Source organism: Ictalurus furcatus, chromosome 12, assembly GCF_023375685.1.
Source record: "Ictalurus furcatus strain D&B chromosome 12, Billie_1.0, whole genome shotgun sequence".
NCBI lineage: Eukaryota > Metazoa > Chordata > Actinopteri > Siluriformes > Ictaluridae > Ictalurus > Ictalurus furcatus.
Window position 1 is genome coordinate 23,521,701 of NC_071266.1, and position 17,498 is coordinate 23,539,198.

Here is a 17,498-nt window from a genome sequence, read left to right on the forward strand (position 1 = left end):
TTCTTTTCACTTCTAATAAGATTTTGGCACATTATAAGATTCCTGTAACACCAGGGGACTATGTAAAAGTTTTAGAAAAGAAAAGACATAAGAAAAGAATTAACATTCAACAATGCTTCTATAATAAGTTCTTATGTAGGTCATATTTGTTTTCCCCCTTAACTCACAAAACCGATCCATCCATAAGAGCGTTATTTCAAAGAAACTCCGTGTGTTTTTCTTATATTCATTTACTCATATTGGGATCGTTTGACAGGTAATATTATCAGGGAAAAGGTTATAATATCTAATCAATATTTCATTACAAACAAAGTCAAAGAGCTATCATTTACAATGATACATAGGATTTATACAGTAACATGACTTTGTAAAATTTAAAGGTGATATTGATTTTTTTGTGATAGTTGCCCTGAAACTCTGTTTCTGTGTTAAAAAACAAACCCTGTGTTATATCTTTCAGGAAAGAAACGGAACATTATATTGACTCAATACGATTCTCTATGAAGCAAAAAGCAGTTAAAACTTTCAAATCTGTAAACCTTTCAATATCTTTATGTAGATCTACATTAAACCCCTCTAGTGTGCAGTTGTATGTTACATCTGTGATGTCTTTTCTTGTCTTTTCAAATATCTGTAACTTTTTCCTGTCTTTTAATAAAAAAAAACTCAAATAAGAAAGTGCTAAATATAATAATAAACAATGGTTGCAGTGCGATGTTGAGTGAAAACTTACACTTCATTTTTCCGTTTTCAGAGAGGGATGAAGTTTATTATCATTTCGTCAGAAACTTCAGAAAAACATTCAAATCAACTGAAAGGATGTAGAATGGTGAGATCAGCTGTGTGCATGCAGCAGCTCAGTATAAAATCTTCTGTATGTCAGTTAGAGACATTCATCAGGTATTTATCTCAATTAGACAATACTCATTTTAATCTCTTTTTAAAAAAAATTGTGACCCGAAATAAAGAGACCAAACTGTAATTTTCCTTGTTGCTGGTGTGGAAGCACATAAGAGTTGCCTACATCTTTAGTAGCGTTAGTATATTTAACCTGGAAACGGGAATATGGTACCGCTTTAAAACCATTTAAAGTACTTTAAGGACCCCTGATCTGCCTTTTTAGCTTTCCTTTAAAATCTAATTAAAGGTACATCACAGCAACATTTCACAACTATTTCTGTGAGTCTAATGCCATCATCATCATCATCATCACCATCCTCATCATCATCATCATCATCGCCACCATCATCATCACTACCACCATCATCATCATCATCATCACCATCATCCTCATCATCATCCTCAGCATCACCACCACCACCATCATCATCATCATCATCATCATCACCATCATCCTCATCATCATCATCATCCTCAGCATCATCACCACCATCATCATCATCATCATCACCATCATCACCATCGTCCTCATCATCATCACCATCATCCTCATCATCATCCTCAGCATCATCACCACCACCATCATCATCATCATCATCATCACCATCGTCCTCATCATCATCACCATCATCATCATCATCCTCAGCATCATCACCACCACCATCATCATCATCATCATCATCATCATCACCATCGTCCTCATCATCATCATGAATTGCATCTTCACTTCAGATTATAGAGGCTGACTATTACAGGTGTAGTTTATATATCACGCGACACACTTAATTACCACGTCACCTGATCACAGCAGGCTCTAAATAGGCATGATGTTACACAAGCTTTAGATGCCGGTCATGTGCGAGGGCGCTTCCCACAGCATTGAGCTCACGGAACATCTTGTTCCGTTCTCAGAGAACAGGGTTACATGCGTAACTCAGACGTTTTCATGCTAGGATGACAGCAACAGCCTCCAGTGTGCTTTGTAGCAGCAAGTAAGTGTTGTGCTAGAAGAAAGTTCAGGATAGAAGACATTTTGCATTCTAGTTTCTCATTTACTTAAAGAGAGAGAAAAAGCGAGATAGGAGAAAACTAAATTTCCTGGTGTTACTCAACAATGGAAAAACACCCACTGAGGGGGAATTTAACACTGGATCTGTAACTTGCAACTGAAATATCACAGGTTTTAAATAAGCTGGAATAAAACAAACATTGAAAAGTCTATATAAGTATGGCATGACCAGGAATGCAGCATACTTCACTGTGAAGTACTTTATTGTGATTTTTTAAATAAGTAAAACAAAGATAAAGATGATAATCTTTACAGCACAGAGTGTTGATAAAGCATCAAGCATTAGGAGGAGACCAAGAGCAGATATAAAGATCTTTCGTGTTTTCAACTCAGCGTGGCCGGAGATATCTGAGAGAGGGATTAGATATTCCATAAATCTTTGTCCTATTGGGAGATTCCTAACTCCAGTCCTTCAGACCCAAGCTGGCCCAAATTTAGCCTATTACCCAAAGACACTTAAAATTCAACATAGAAGCAAATACTCACATCTGTAAACCCAGTTGGAGATAGAAAAAAGACACCAGCCGTGAGTGAGAAGAAGCAAGGGTCCAGATTTTATTTCCACCTCACGAGATCCACACCAATGAGAACTCTCAGAAGTGATCTGACACCTGGAGCTCAAGCTCCGGTATTTATACTGTATTTACACAGTAGATAACCAATATATTTTAGAAAGACTATGATTTCAATACCAATAGGGTTAAAAAAGAGCTCATCTACATTACCATGATGTTTTGAAAGAGGCTTATCAAATGTACCATGATGTTTTGAAAGAGGACTTTCTGACTACCATTAGCATTGAAAGTGGGAGAGAGAGAAAACAATTTAGATTGGCTTTAGTCTCATGTTGTTATCTCATAATGTTATGTGTGTGCGTTGGGGCCTTTGGGTGTGTTATGTCTGCACGCCTGCCCTTGACTGTACGAGAGTGTGTGTGTTTCTCAGCCTGCTCTCCTCAGCTCTTATATTTTTCTGTGACTAATAAACCATAGTGTGTTACTCTTAAAGATCTTAAAGTGTGAATCCAACCAGTCCTGTGAATTTTCAATAAAATTACATATTACTCATACTAGATCTCCCTCGTGTTTATTTCATGTCATGTTTATCCACAACACCCACTACCCTGTACAGTCTCAGGATTTTCCTTCTCCCAAGACATGAGGCTTAAAAATTAGCTGAACTCACTGCCATCTTCATGTGTTCATATTTAGTAAGTAAGTAAGTAAGTAAATTTTTATTTATAAACCACTTTTAAAACAGCAAAGCTGACCAAAGTGTTGAACCGAGTAAAGAAAAGCAAAATAGAAAACAGAATAAAACCAAAATAAAGACAGACAATAGACAATAGTAAAAAAAAAAAAAAAAAGAGATTAAAACGCCTGGGAGAAGAGATCAGCTCTCAGCCTCTTTTTAAAAATGATAACAGAAGGTGCAAGGCCGATGTCCAGTGGCAATTGATTCCATAAACGAGGGACAGTGACTGAAAAAGCTCTATCCCCCTTAATTTTAACGATGTTAAAATTGGGGTAACGTGATCAAATATCTTTGCCTTGGTCAGCAGCCTTGCAGCTGCATTCTGAACCATCTGGAGCAAGAGATGACTGAGGAAGTCCCAAGTACAATGAATTACAATAATCTAAGTGCAAAGTGATAAAAGCATGAATAACCTTCTCCAAATCTTGGAAAGACAAAAATGTTTTTAAGCGTAGAAATAATCCGTAATTGATAAAAACTATTCTTAGTATCATTCTATATATACACTTCTTAATTAATAAATCAACACTGTTAGTCAAAACTGCTAAACAAATCTGACCAATTCAGCTAATTACACTACATAAAATGATAGCAAGTACAAACATCTGGAATATAGGCAAATTCAAAAAAAAAAATTTCTTTTTATTAGATCGTTTTTAAACAAATATAAGTGTCATGTTTCGTGATGTAACGGAGATAAGGTAGGATGCAAGTGCAGTAGGAACAGTTTTATTGAGAGACACGCAGGCAGGTAAATCCAAACAGTAATCCACAAACGTAATCCGGTAACATGCAAAGTTCAGGCGATCGGCAAACAGGCATAAAGGGGCGAGGCAGGAATCAAGGTCACGGTCACGGAAATACAGGGTCGAGAAACAAAACAAGAAACATGAACAATAGCGTGGGACTGGGAGCGGAGAAACCAGCGTGGACTCCGACTCCGACTCTAAACTAAACTAAACTAAACTAAACTAAACTAAACTAAACTAAACTAAACTAAACTAAACTAAACTAAACTAAACTAAACTAAACTAAACTAAACTAAACTAAACTAAACTAAACTAAACTACTATACTATATCTTATCTTCTCTATAATATTCCGCGCCGTGTGCGGGAGGCGCACGGTATATATACAAACATAATCAGCGTTGTAACGGCTGACAGCTGAGGGCAATTCAGACACACGTGAAACAACAACCAATGACAGAGCAGGGAGGAGACATGACAGAAACATAAACAAATGCACGTGTCGAAATGTCACGATTGTCTACAAGGGAAAAGCAGGTGCTCGCGCACCTGCTCGTGCACGCGCGCTCACATGCTCCACAGCGTGCTGCTTAAAGGGGAACCCGTGACAATAAGAATATTATGCCAATTTCTGGTTGTTTTTTGTAGTTAATCTCAAGCATAAAATTTTCTTATTCATTTAGTAGATAATGTTGCTGATATCATGTGTTTGTTTTCAGAAAGAAGCAAAGACATCTGCCAATAGAATAAAACGCTCCACATAATCTAAGGCTGATATGAAATGGATTAAAAACTGTATTGTTTATCAAAGAAAAATCCAGAATTGCTGATGTGGTGAAGTTTTCTGCAAGGAAATATTTATGCAACATTAATGAAATGAGGTGCCAGTACTGTAAAGTTCAGTATGGTTACTGTTATGGGAAGTCTTCAGGAGCATGACAAAGCCTGAATTTTTGAGAGGGACTGACTATTTACAGCTCTTATAATGTAAGTAATAACAGGAATTATTTTTTTCTCATGGATGTCTCCACAACAATTAAATGTAACTATAAATGGATACAGTTATAATTAGTATAAATTTTATGATCAAAACAAGACGTACCTGGACATGTCTTGTGCTTTGGACGCGAGTTCTGCGTATTCACATATTCACCATCCTCTGTTCTTGGTCCTAACAAGTGAAAGTTCCTTGTCGTTTATGATGCTGATCACATGTCATATTTAAAAGATAAAAAGTATTTATTTGCAATTACAAAATTTTCAGATGTCTACCGTTGGATAATTACCTTTTTTGCCCATGTCCTAACCTGTGCCTCACAGTACAGTCTTAAACTGAACTGTATATATCAGGAAATGTCGTTACTGCACTATTTATAATCAGAAAGGAAGTGAGATGTTGATCTAACAAATCGCAGCGCAATAGCAGTGTATATAGAAGTGTATATAACAGTGTATATAGAAGTGACAAATTTGTTATACAGTATATGCATGTATTCAGAGTTCCGAGTGAAGCACCCTCAGCCTTAAGTAAACAAATGTTTGAATCTGTTGCAGACTTTAGTGCTGTGGTGTTTGTCAGTTTTAGTTTGAGCTATTGTGCAGTAACGCAGTAAGACTTGAAAGTATTGACAACAAACTTTGTAAAGCTCTGTATTAAACGTTAAAAAATAGAAAAACACTTAACAAGTAAGAGTAACATAATTGACAAGCCGTGTACGTCGTAGTCTACTAATAACTTCACTGAAAATATGAAACGGTGTGGGGAAAGCTAATTCACTGTGCATTTGTTGTGCATCTCTCACTGCAATGACTGCTGCAACAACCTCGACTGACTGAACAAGCATAGCAGGCAAAGAATCCATTTCAAGCTGTAGTGTCAGATACCTGGCAGAGGGGAAAACTTTAAACTGACCCTGGATCAGGGTGTTTTGCTGGTGGGAACCTCCATCAGGTGACTGTAATCCTAAACTAAAGAAGCTCTCTTCTGTTTAGAGCTTTTTCTGTCCTTCATAACCCAATATTGCTGCATTAGAACTGAAATTCTCACTTAATGCAAATCATCTACAATACACACACATTACATTTTCACACACTTTTATTAATGATTAATTTTTCCTTAATGCTATTCAAAGCAATTTAACATTACATCTAGTTAAAATAGACACACAACATTCATAAGTATACTGTGTAGAGATGGGTGGAAAGTTAAAGGAAACATCTGCTGCTCTGTTATTACGCTCTGGAGGTTTCCAACTGAGAGAATAACTTTTGAAAGAAAGTTACTGTTCATCCCTTCTGCACAATTTCAGAGACTTCAACAATACAGCTAAAAAAAACCAAATACATAATCTCACACCATCTTCTAATGATCTAGTGGTTAAGACAAAGCAAAAAATACAATGATGTTTTACAACGCAGAAGAAAAGTGAAATGTAAGGCATTCTGAAAAAGATTTACTTCCATCAAAAAAAAGTGCTTGGTTACCTTTCATTTAAATTTAAATCTGTTTGTGTACATGTTTAAAAAAAAAAAAAAAACAGGTAAATTTAATGTTAGCTGATTTACAATATAAAATATTCAGACTCATCAACGAAAAATTATCCTACATTCCTGAAAGCACAAGTATTTGCTGACACAAAATTTAGAATGATCTTACTTCTCACAGATACACCTTTTTTTCTTATTACAAGACGCATCAAACCATGTATGTAGGTTACCATTCGCGTCCCCCAGAGCAGCACAGTTCTCTCCAGAAGGGTCCTCCATTTCCCAGTTGTCAGGCTGTTTGGGGCTCTTGCTATACCAGAACCTTCATGGATACCAAAGACTGGATTCAGTTAATATTTTACAGGACAAATAAATGAGTTTGTACACCAGAAGAAACTTATAGGGTGTGTGAGTGAACGCGGCTCTTACATCACACCCGTTTCATTTAAGGGCTGGTTGTTCACCCATGTCCAATCTCCCTCAGTCTCCAAGTCATTCAAGCCAATCCAGTGTGTTTCACGAATTTGTGAAGATACAAAATCCTAATGTAGAAAACAACATGCAAATGTCTGAGTACAGATAATACAAGGAGCTTAACACCTGTAGCCAATGCAACTAATACTTCACGTCAGCATCATACGCATGTTTTGCAATGTGAGTACTAACAAGTAAAAAATATTGGATAAATGTACCTGCCCAAGAAAAAAAAATACATTTTGCTCCCGTAACAGTTTATTTATTCATTTATTTTTTGAAAACTGGAAAAGAAATGCAGTCGTAGTATGTCCACTACACTCACCTGTTCAGTTTGGCTGGTTATAATCACAAGATGGCTTCCGTTCTCCGCACAGTAATCTCGACTCTGCGTCCAGTTCAGTTTCTCAGTGGAAAAGTAGTAACACTTTAAACCAAGAGCCTTCCATCCTTCCTCACAAATTCCGCAATCTTCGCTTCCTGTGGTCAAGAAGTGATGAGCAAGAAATAAACACAACACTACTACATTTAGTCTACTGACGTTTTGTTTCACCAGATGCTTCACAGGGTGTTTGCATATATTTCCTGCTTTGTCCATTTTAATATTCCAAGTAGTCTTAGACTGACGACTCAGCATTTTCCATGCACATGTGAACACAACAAATGATCCCTCTAAAATGACCCACGAGCGAACCATACTCAGACCAGCTGCAGACCACCTCCACCTCCTCTTATGGACGGGCAGCAGGCGTCAAGTTCTTCAGCCGTAAAAGCAAACACGAAGCAGTCTGGGATCCATTTATTTTCACAAGCAACCAAGTAGACCACGAATGTATCGTACTGACACCATCCCCAGGTCTGAGTCCATTTATTGTGTTTGGACATGCACAAAAAATGCCATCAGTTAGTCATCAATCTGAGACCACTTGGAAGTCTAATATTAAAAAAATGACTTCTGAGCTAAAAAGTAATTAGACCAACCCCCCCCCCCCCCCCACACACACACACACAGAGTGAGCAACCCTGGTTAAAATATTGTACACTGCTGATGGTGGATGTATAGCAACTTACCATTGTGTGCAATGAGGTGCTCATGAATTCGCTGATACTTCCCTTTCAACGCTCCACACAGTCCCTCGTTCTCTGATATCAAGAAACACTTTCAGTGGAGGCCTTATATACAGTGTAATGATATATGAACTCGTTCATGACATTTTATAATGAATTCATAAGACATGCACATTATACACATTGAACATACATTGCGTTTTATAGTGTTGCTGTTAACATCATTTCATAAAAATAGCTTTTATAAGACTAATAGCAAGATAAAAGTCGAAAGTTTTTTTTTTAAAAATAGTCGTGTTATTCATTTACCGAGTTATTCAGCGGTTCTGATAGGATCGCATACCAGTAGACCGGAAATAAACTGCGATCAAATATCAAAGTGGTGAATAAACGGAAGGAAAGACAGTTTAATTTTCAGTTCTGGATTAATTTTAGCAGTGTACGTAGCTCGATAGTTCAGTCTTCTCGAAGCTGCATTCATAGAAATCTGGCACATGCAGTATTTAGCTTTCAGTGAGTCGAGTTGATTTAACATGCTTGAACACACCTTCTGACCAATCAGATTCGAGAATTCAGTCATGTTGTTGTATTTTGGACAAACCATGTTCTAGACACGGGGAGCTGTTTTTAATTCAGGAAGGTTTCTACACACAGATTTACCAGTTTCTGTAATCTCGGCAGATGTAGAGTCGGGGCACTCGATCCCGGACTTGGACTCGAGTCCAATTATGAACGAACTCGAACTTTCTACTTGAACTTGAAAGGGACTCGAACGTTTTGGACTCGGAGTACAGTCGAGTCTGCGTCATGTGTAACATGAAAATAAAGATGAAAAATAAATAACGTAGAAATTAAGATAACAAGTAATTAATGAATGTCTCCCTGCGTGATCAGGGGGCTTTCTGTGCGGACCTCATCGGGCGAGTGTGACGCCTACAAATGTACTGTCACAATTGTTAAGTTGTTTAGTGTATTGCCCTGTATAAAAGGAACAATTTGAATGTATTTTTGAAATGGATTTGAGTAGTATTGTTGAGGGTGCAATTTCTTGATTATGCCACAAGGGGGAGTGTTCATTTATGTAAGCGCTAGTAGGGCTACGTGATGCTTCCGCTTGTCAGACAGAGAACAGCCTGCTGAGCGATCACAAGTAACATCTCCTGTGTCTGATTTTCCTCTACAAAACAGGACACAATATCTGTTCACAGGTTATTCATGCTTGAAGCCTGTAACACGAGTACCGATTTGAGTTCTCTTTAGCGGCTTATTACGCTTGGACGGTCGAATAAATACACACACGTCATGTGAAAACGCAGGTATGGATGAGTATTCATGCAAACACAGTCGGTTATGTCTTAAGTGAATGTAAACAGTCGTGGGAAAAAAATCTGTCAATACAGTTATTGGATCTGTTGCATTAGGTCTTAAAGTGACAGCAGGCTAATAAACCTGCTGCTGTCTGGGTCATTAATGTTCATCAAACAACAAAACACAGAGAAATCACTCACGCACTCATTTGACTGAATCACTTCAGTAAATTTAAGAAGAATCACTGTGTGACTGTATGTGTCACACAGTGAAGTCTATTTTATTTTACATTTACATTAATGTGCATGTACATTTTACATTAACTGCTTCATTCGATTTTCCATAGTATTTCTTACTTGGATATTACTGATAGACCTACCTGAGAAAATGTATCGTTATCATGAAATAAGATTGTAGTCGTATCACCCGCCCCTAAACATTAGCATTTGATGATTCCAGTCTTGAATTTCACATAAAATGTGAAATTTACTTCTTAATGTATTGTAGTAAATATATATCATTTTAGGAATTAAAATGAAAAAAGTTACAAGAACTGAGCTGTGTTCAGAAACGGTTTGTTGTAATTCATAGGCAGATTAAAAGCAGTAATAAAGCATGAAGTTTGTTGTTATGACCTGCTGCTAAATATAACTCTACTCTGTACTCTGTTCTGTACTCTCTCTCTCTCTCTCTCTCTCTCTCTCTCTCTCTCTCTCTCTCTCTCTCTCTCTCTCTCTCAGTCTATATAACTGTGGGGGAGACGCATCGAATCACTGAAATGTCAGCTCGAACTGGAGGACACGATATCGTGTGATACAATAACAAAACAGCTTCATTTGTGTTTTCATACACTTGTAATATAATCAAATTTCTACATATACCTCTATATCCATTTTTTTTCTTTGAAACCATTTTATGATAGGAAACCAGTTGAGGTGCTGATGACATGAAATAAAAATATTAAATGGCAATGGCAAGATGTAAAAGTGGTTACTTTTTTTTTTACATTTATGTTGGCATTGGTTTGTGAAGGTTAAAATATTACTTTAACAGCTCAGTGTTGAGTTTACAATCGCAATTTCAAATCTTTTTTCAATTGAATTATTTTCTGGACTCGACTTGGACTCGGCCATTAAGGACTCGGACTTGAGTCCGACTCAGCCCCTTTTGGACTCAGACCTGGATTGGTTAAGGACTCGGTCTCGAATTAAACTCGACAAAGGTGGACTCGGACCCAACACTAGGCAGACGTGCTTAATTTGTTTAATACGTATTTATTGGGATTGTTAGAGAAATAGGATAAGCCAATTTGCAAATTTTACATGAGACAAAACATGGTTCATAAGAGTCAGTGTAGGTGGAGGATTCGCAGACTGGTTCTAAACCGATCACATACAAGTAGGTTGAAAAGAAATTACCTTTCAGTGAGTCGAGTTGCTTTAACGTGGTCTTGTAGTGCTCTTGAACTTGATCCAAATGTGATTTTAACTCTTGAACATGGGGAAAAAGAGGCATATCACTAATCATATACAATATACAAACCAAAGTTTTGTACTACAATATTGATCAGTACCAGGTCAAATTTTGGACAGGTGATGTTTAGCATTTAAAACAATAAGCACTTGCTTATACTGTCAGAGATTTCCCCTCACAAACACACATGAAACAGTAAACAAAAAATCTGACAACCCACTCCAGTGCGCTCAGCAGCCCGAAGCACGACTTCGCGGGTTTTCAGACTTTGTTTACTGTTTCACGTGTGTTTGTTTTGGTTTCTGTAATGTTATTGGTTTGTTCCTAATGTCTCAACTGTTCTGTGTTATCCCCTTTGATCACGTTTACTATTTAAACCCCTTGTGTGTCTTTGTTCGGGGCGAAGTGTTGTGCGTTTCTGTGTTTTCTGCCAAACCCGTACCATTCCTTTGATCCTTGTTTCACGGTTTTGATCCTATTTCGTCCTCGCGTTTCTCGACTCTTATCTGTCTTACCTTATCTTTAGTTTATGTTGTTTGACAATCACCCGACCCTCTGCCTGTTTACTGACCAGGTAGTTGTCACTACCCACACTGCACATAAGGCTGACTGTAAGCTGCTAAAGCACTCAGGAAGCTCCGCATGCCTCTTACCAGTGGCACTGTGTACTTGCACCTTCAACATGGCTGTAACATTTGCGTACTCCTTACTTAATTTGGCATTCGAGAACAGTTCCTTGTGATCTGTTGAAAAACAATAGCCAGAGTTAAACAATGATATACTGTAAGTATATTAGGTGTCTATTAGATATGCACCGATACTAAATTTCTCAATCGATACCGAAAAACGATTGATCAGAGTGATATATAATGATATATATATCATATATATATATAATATCAACTTTTTATATATTAACATTAACTGGATATGAAATATACTACTCTACAAATATACTTTTCTGTGCAATATATACTTTTCCGTCATCTTCATTTAAATCTTTCAACGGTATACTGGCGCTTTAATTCAGCGCGAGCAGCGCGGCAAAAAAAATTGTTGAGACTCGACGCTGCTTCCCTGCTGCTCACGTCCAGTGTAAAAGTGCTCATTCGTTAACATGCACGCCAAAAAAAATACGCACTGTTTCCGCTCTGCTGCAGCGTCTGGTGTACAAGTTTATGAGTGCAGAGATTACAGAGCTTACAAACTGCAGTTTTGTCCTCATTCCACACACGAGACATCATCTTTACACACAGCACGAATTCGAAGTGTTTTCCTGCAATCTTTTGATTGACAGGATATAATCGGCCCTGATCATCGGATGTTTTTAAAATATCGGCCGATAGCCCATAGCGTGAAAAATCGCCTTTATCGGCCGATACCGATTATTGACCGATACATCGGTGCATCTCTGGTGACTATAGACATATTGCTCAAGGAAAAGGAATCACCGCCAGCATCTCATTATTATAAGCTTTCCATCTCGTTACTATCAGAATAGAATCTTGACATTACAATAAACTTTTCGAGAATCCTTCGTAATGTGTATGTCCTAATGACAATAGTCAACACTGCTGACCGAAACTCTTATAAACATGGAGTAATATTTTACAAATTCTGTCAATTACACCATTTGCCAGAACCATTCAATTGCTACCCATATCACTTATGATGTTCTTATTACAAGAGTTATCTCATAACAAGATGTTTCCTACGAATAACAAGATGTTTTTCATGTAACAGTGAGACACTTTATTGTATTTTCTTCCTTCCATGGCAAGTTTTTCTGAATCTGAGGGTGCATACATCTTGGTTTTGTAAAACCTTTTATTTGTATGAAATGGGTAAACGTGATGATGGCCACAAATAAGGATTACAGGAGTCCACCATTCATACTAACAAAATAATCGAGTACTATTTTGCACATTTTCTTACCAAGCATATCATTTGAGAGTTTCATTTATTTATTTATTTATTTATTTATTTATTTATTTATTTATTTATTTATTTATTTCAGCTAAAGGTCGAAAATACAGGCTAGGATCAGTGTAAATAATTAACTATTTGCAGCATGATAGCAGTGTAAAAATTAAGTTGCAGTCAACTAAGTAAAAACTAGTTTAATAAGACTTGTTAAATGGCAACAGCAAATTTGAAGATGATGATGATGATGATGATGAAGATGGAGTAATACTCACACAGAATCCCTAGAACACAGACCGCTGTTAAAGCACCGAGCAGGACGAAGAAATAACCAGCCACTAGGTACTTCATTGCTCTTTTAGAAGACCTGGGTGTAACTTTTATCTCAGCGTGGTCAGAGAAATGAGAGAGGAGTGAATGGTTACTTCACCACTTTTTGTTCCATGGAGCAGAGGATCAGCCTTCCATCTGTAGAAGAGGCGTAAAAATGTCCCCTGATCCCTCCCCTTACATCCTGCAAAATATAAAAACACGTGAAAACATGCTGCTTCTGTAATGTACTCTTCGACTAAATTTCAGGATTAATGCACATTTCATGTAAGTGTTATCTAAACTAAGTGTTTAGTGTATTGTTTATTATTGATTATTAAGCTGTATCATAACCCATTATCACCAACAATATTTGTATGGCAATAAAAGAATCTGGAATTTTGAATCTTGGCGATATTTGATCAGATTTTTTTGTTTTGTCAGCACACATGCTGTTAGGGAGTGGCACAGTGGTAGGTCAGCTGCTGAGAAACATACAGAATAAACAATAACATTCTTCAAAGTTGCAGGATGATGATGCAATGAATACACTGCATGATATCAGGGGTACTGCCATGTCTGTAAAGATGCCTCTAGCTACCTATGCCAGCTATAACAGAGTATCAAAATATTAAGGCCATAATATCTGAAGACCGTATGTATACTAACCTATGAATACGTTCATAACGTCTTCACATGTTATAATGTGTTCCTGAAGCATCATAGACATTACAGTTGGCATTACAGTTTATAGCCGTTTAGAACGTATAATGCATTTATACATTGTTGACTGCAGTATGAGTGGGGTGTTGTAGTATGTTGTTAAGTCGTAAAGTTTTGTAGCATGTTGTAAAGTTATACATTGCTGATTTTATGAATATTACTTATAATGTAACATGTTAGCAATCCCTAATACATAATAAGTAAGTATATGTAGTATGTTGTAAAGTAATTCAGTATGTGATAAACTTGTAAAGATTTGTAGTATGTTGTAAAGTTTTGCAGTATGTGGTAAAGTTTTGTATTACATTGTAGAGCTATAAAGTTTTGTATTATGTTGTAAAGCTGCAATGGTTTTTTTTTTTTTTGCATTATGTTGTAAAGCTGTAAAGTTTTATATTATGTTTTAAAGCTGTAAAGTTTAAAGTTGTGATAAAGTTGTAAAGATTTGTAGCATGTTGTAAAGCTTTGCAGTATGTGGAAAAGTTTTGTATTACGTTGTAAAGCTGCAAAGTTTTGCATTATGTTGTAAAGCTGTAAAGTTTTGTATTATGTTGTAAAGCTGTAAAGCTGTGTATTATGTTGTAAAGCTGTAAAGTTTTGCATTGTGTTGTAAAGCTGTAGTGTTTTATATTACGTTGTAAAGCTGTACGGTTTTGTGTTCTGTTGTAAAGCTGTAAAGTTTTGCATTATGTTGCAAAACTGTAAAGTTTTGTTGTAAATTTAATGTTCAATAGTATGTTGTAAAGATGCAACGTGTTAACAATCCATAATGCAGAATAAATGTAGCTATAAAGTGTCACAAATTTTTGTAATTATTTTGGAAAATGCATATATGAATGCTTATAACATGATGTGAATGTATTCATAGTAAAATTACAATAACGACCTTCACAGACTGCTATATTACATGAGCATTGAATTTTAACACCTCTAAACGTGGCATATGAGAATAGCTAATTGCTCTTTCTGCTTATTTCATGCAGACTATCTCTGGATTAGCAATAAGTCTGTTACTTTTAAACAGAAATGGTTAATAAAGATATGACACAGCATTAAAATGCATTTTAAAAAGTATTAGAGTGCATTTTGTTACAGTGAATCTCAGAACATGCTCCCTCTTTTTGCTTATTTTACATACAACTGTCTTCTGATTCATTCGTCATAGTATAATTAGTGATGTTTTTATATGTAGTGTCTTAATTTGTTTTCAGACTTAAGTCTGGGAGTGCTATCACCTCTGAACTTAGTGTGTTCTGTCATAGAGACCCACCGGACCAAAGCATAAGAAATGAGAAATACGGGAGTTTTAGAGATAATCTCGGCATAAACCTCTCATGATTTCAATATGAATTATAATATGTTCTACAGTTCAAGTGTTCTGGAACAACTTGTACTCTCTATGAGCTGACAGGAGGTATGTGGAGTACATCAGTCACATTTAACATAGACTTAAAGAGGCAGAGATAAATCTGAATGAACATAGACGTCAGCAAATACTCATAGAAACAGAGGATTACAAGAATGAATCAGCTCACCACCAGAATTTGATCACTCGCATTTCATGTCCCAGCAAATGCAAAACGTTTCCTTGTACCTTGTGCAGTTTGTTCCCCTTCGGTCATTTATTTAACTCGGGATCCATTTCGTAACGTTCGGTGTTCCATTTTGGTTAACAACCCCAGCACTGCTCCTGAAATGTTCCGGGAACTATAAAATGCAATGTTCTCTAATGGTTATGTGACAACTCACAAGGAACGTTCATTAAAGTATGCTTTTGGGAACTAATTTTTAAAACGACACTCTGAAGTGCTAAGAAAATGACAGCAACTGTCTCTTAGTGGAAAATCTCAAAGTTCTAAAAGTTCACACAATTCGTTTAGATAAACATTTACATAGAAATCACAATATCTACAGGAGGTACTGTCTAAAATATTTTGGGAATGCACCTCAATAAATATTCCATATTACAGACATTATGTGACTATTCAGGTTTAAACAGATGTTTTTCCACTGGTTTAGTGACTTTAGTGTCTAACTAACAGCAACTACCTTGTCTTTTATATTAGTGTAAAATAGCATTTTAATCACATATGTCTGATATCTATAGCTATTTACAGGATGAGTTAGTAGTTAATTTCTATGTTGTAATCATTAACTTAAGCTAGAAAGTTGCAGTAGTTAAAATTAGATATATATATATATATTTAACTTTATTGTTTGTAATTGTTAAGGTCGTAGGCCGATCACATTTATCACCGCATTTCCATTTGCATGTGGATACACTAAAGGGTAACATTAATTATAGCTTACATTTATAACAGAAAATAACTAAGACCTCATTTTTTTTTTCATAACACACGTTATTTACTAACTCTTATAGGCTGTTTCCTACTTTGTGTTACCTACCAAAATAACTGCTATGTCTATAGACTAATGACGCTCTCGGAAGCGCAGGGTTTTGCTACATTTGCTAAATTTAAATGACAGTGTAAGTTTAATATGTTGTAGACATGTTATCGTGGGAAAGTTGTTACCAGGCTGCTCTCTGACTCCATTCTGTATTATGTCGATTATGATGGGCCGCCACCTGGCGATTTTTCCAGCCGTCATTTGTATGAAGTTGATAAATCCTTGACTTGCTCTTATCGGCCGTTTGTGCCACTCTCACTCCCACAAGCCTCTGCACAGGGATTTCACTTATCTCCAAAGAAAATAAATGGGTGAAATAAAACAGCTGCAAAGTGAATGTTTCATCAACTGCCAAACTGCATAGCATCATCAGAAAGCTCTTCATCTCCAGTGACTTTTCCATGTTCGGTTTTTACACAGTAAAATGACGAGACACCATTCTGGCTGCAAACATTTTGCATATGTAAGTATGTATGTATGTATGTATGTATACATATACAGTTGTGTCCAAAAGTTTGCGTACCCCTTGCAGAATCTGCTAAATCTTAATACTGTTAACAAAATAAGAATGATCATAAAAATCCCATGTTATTTTTTTTTTATTTAGTCCTGTCCTGAATAATCTATTTCACATAACAGATGTTTACATATAATCCACAAGACAAAAAATTAGCTGAATTTATAAAAATTACCCCATTCAAAAGTTTACATGCCCTTGATTATTAATCCCGTGTGTCGTTACCTGGATGATCCACGACCGTGTTTATGTTTTGTGAGAGTTCTTCATGAGTCCCTTGTTTGTCCTGAGCAGTTAAACCGCCCACTGTTCTTCAGAAAAATCCTCCAGGTCCTGCACATTCTTTACTTCTGCAGCATCTTCTAGCCCTTTCCAGTAGCGGCTATATGATGTTGAGATCCATCTTTTAACACTGAGGACGACTGAGGGATTCGTACACGACGATTACAAACGGTGCAAACATTCACTGATGCTCAAGAAGGCAACACGATACATTAAGAGCCAGGGGGGTGTAAACTCTTGAATAGGATAATCGGTGTAAATTGATATTATTTTGTTTAAAGAACTTCTTTTTTAAAAATTTTTTTATTTAGTACTGCCCTTCAGATGTTAAATAAGATAGTTACATGTCTCCCAGAAGACAAAATACTAACAATTTACACCAATCATAAATACATACATATCAAATGATAACATTTTAGCCTGTAAACATGTCTTGTGTATATCTGTGAAGCAGTGTTTGAATTACACTGAAACTATCAGCGAGTCACCACCAGGGGTCACTACACATCTGCCACAATTCATTAGATTTACACCAAAATTAGAACCATCTCAGT

The 17,498-nt window shown here is 36.4% G+C and overlaps 1 protein-coding gene across 1 annotated transcript; it reads right to left on the reverse strand.

The window, feature by feature from the left end:
• Nucleotides 1–5,487: 5,487 nt before the first annotated feature.
• LOC128616229 (C-type lectin domain family 6 member A-like) lies at nt 5,488–13,365 on the reverse strand. Its single transcript, XM_053638799.1, has 7 exons — nt 12,980–13,365; nt 11,435–11,524; nt 10,727–10,798; nt 8,004–8,075; nt 7,258–7,412; nt 6,888–7,000; nt 5,488–6,780 (listed from the first exon to the last, which is right to left on the reverse strand). Exons 1-7 carry the CDS (start codon nt 13,053–13,055, stop codon nt 6,624–6,626), a joined length of 735 nt encoding a protein of 244 aa, XP_053494774.1. The 5' UTR covers nt 13,056–13,365; the 3' UTR covers nt 5,488–6,623.
• Between the last annotated feature and the right edge of the window lie 4,133 nt (nt 13,366–17,498).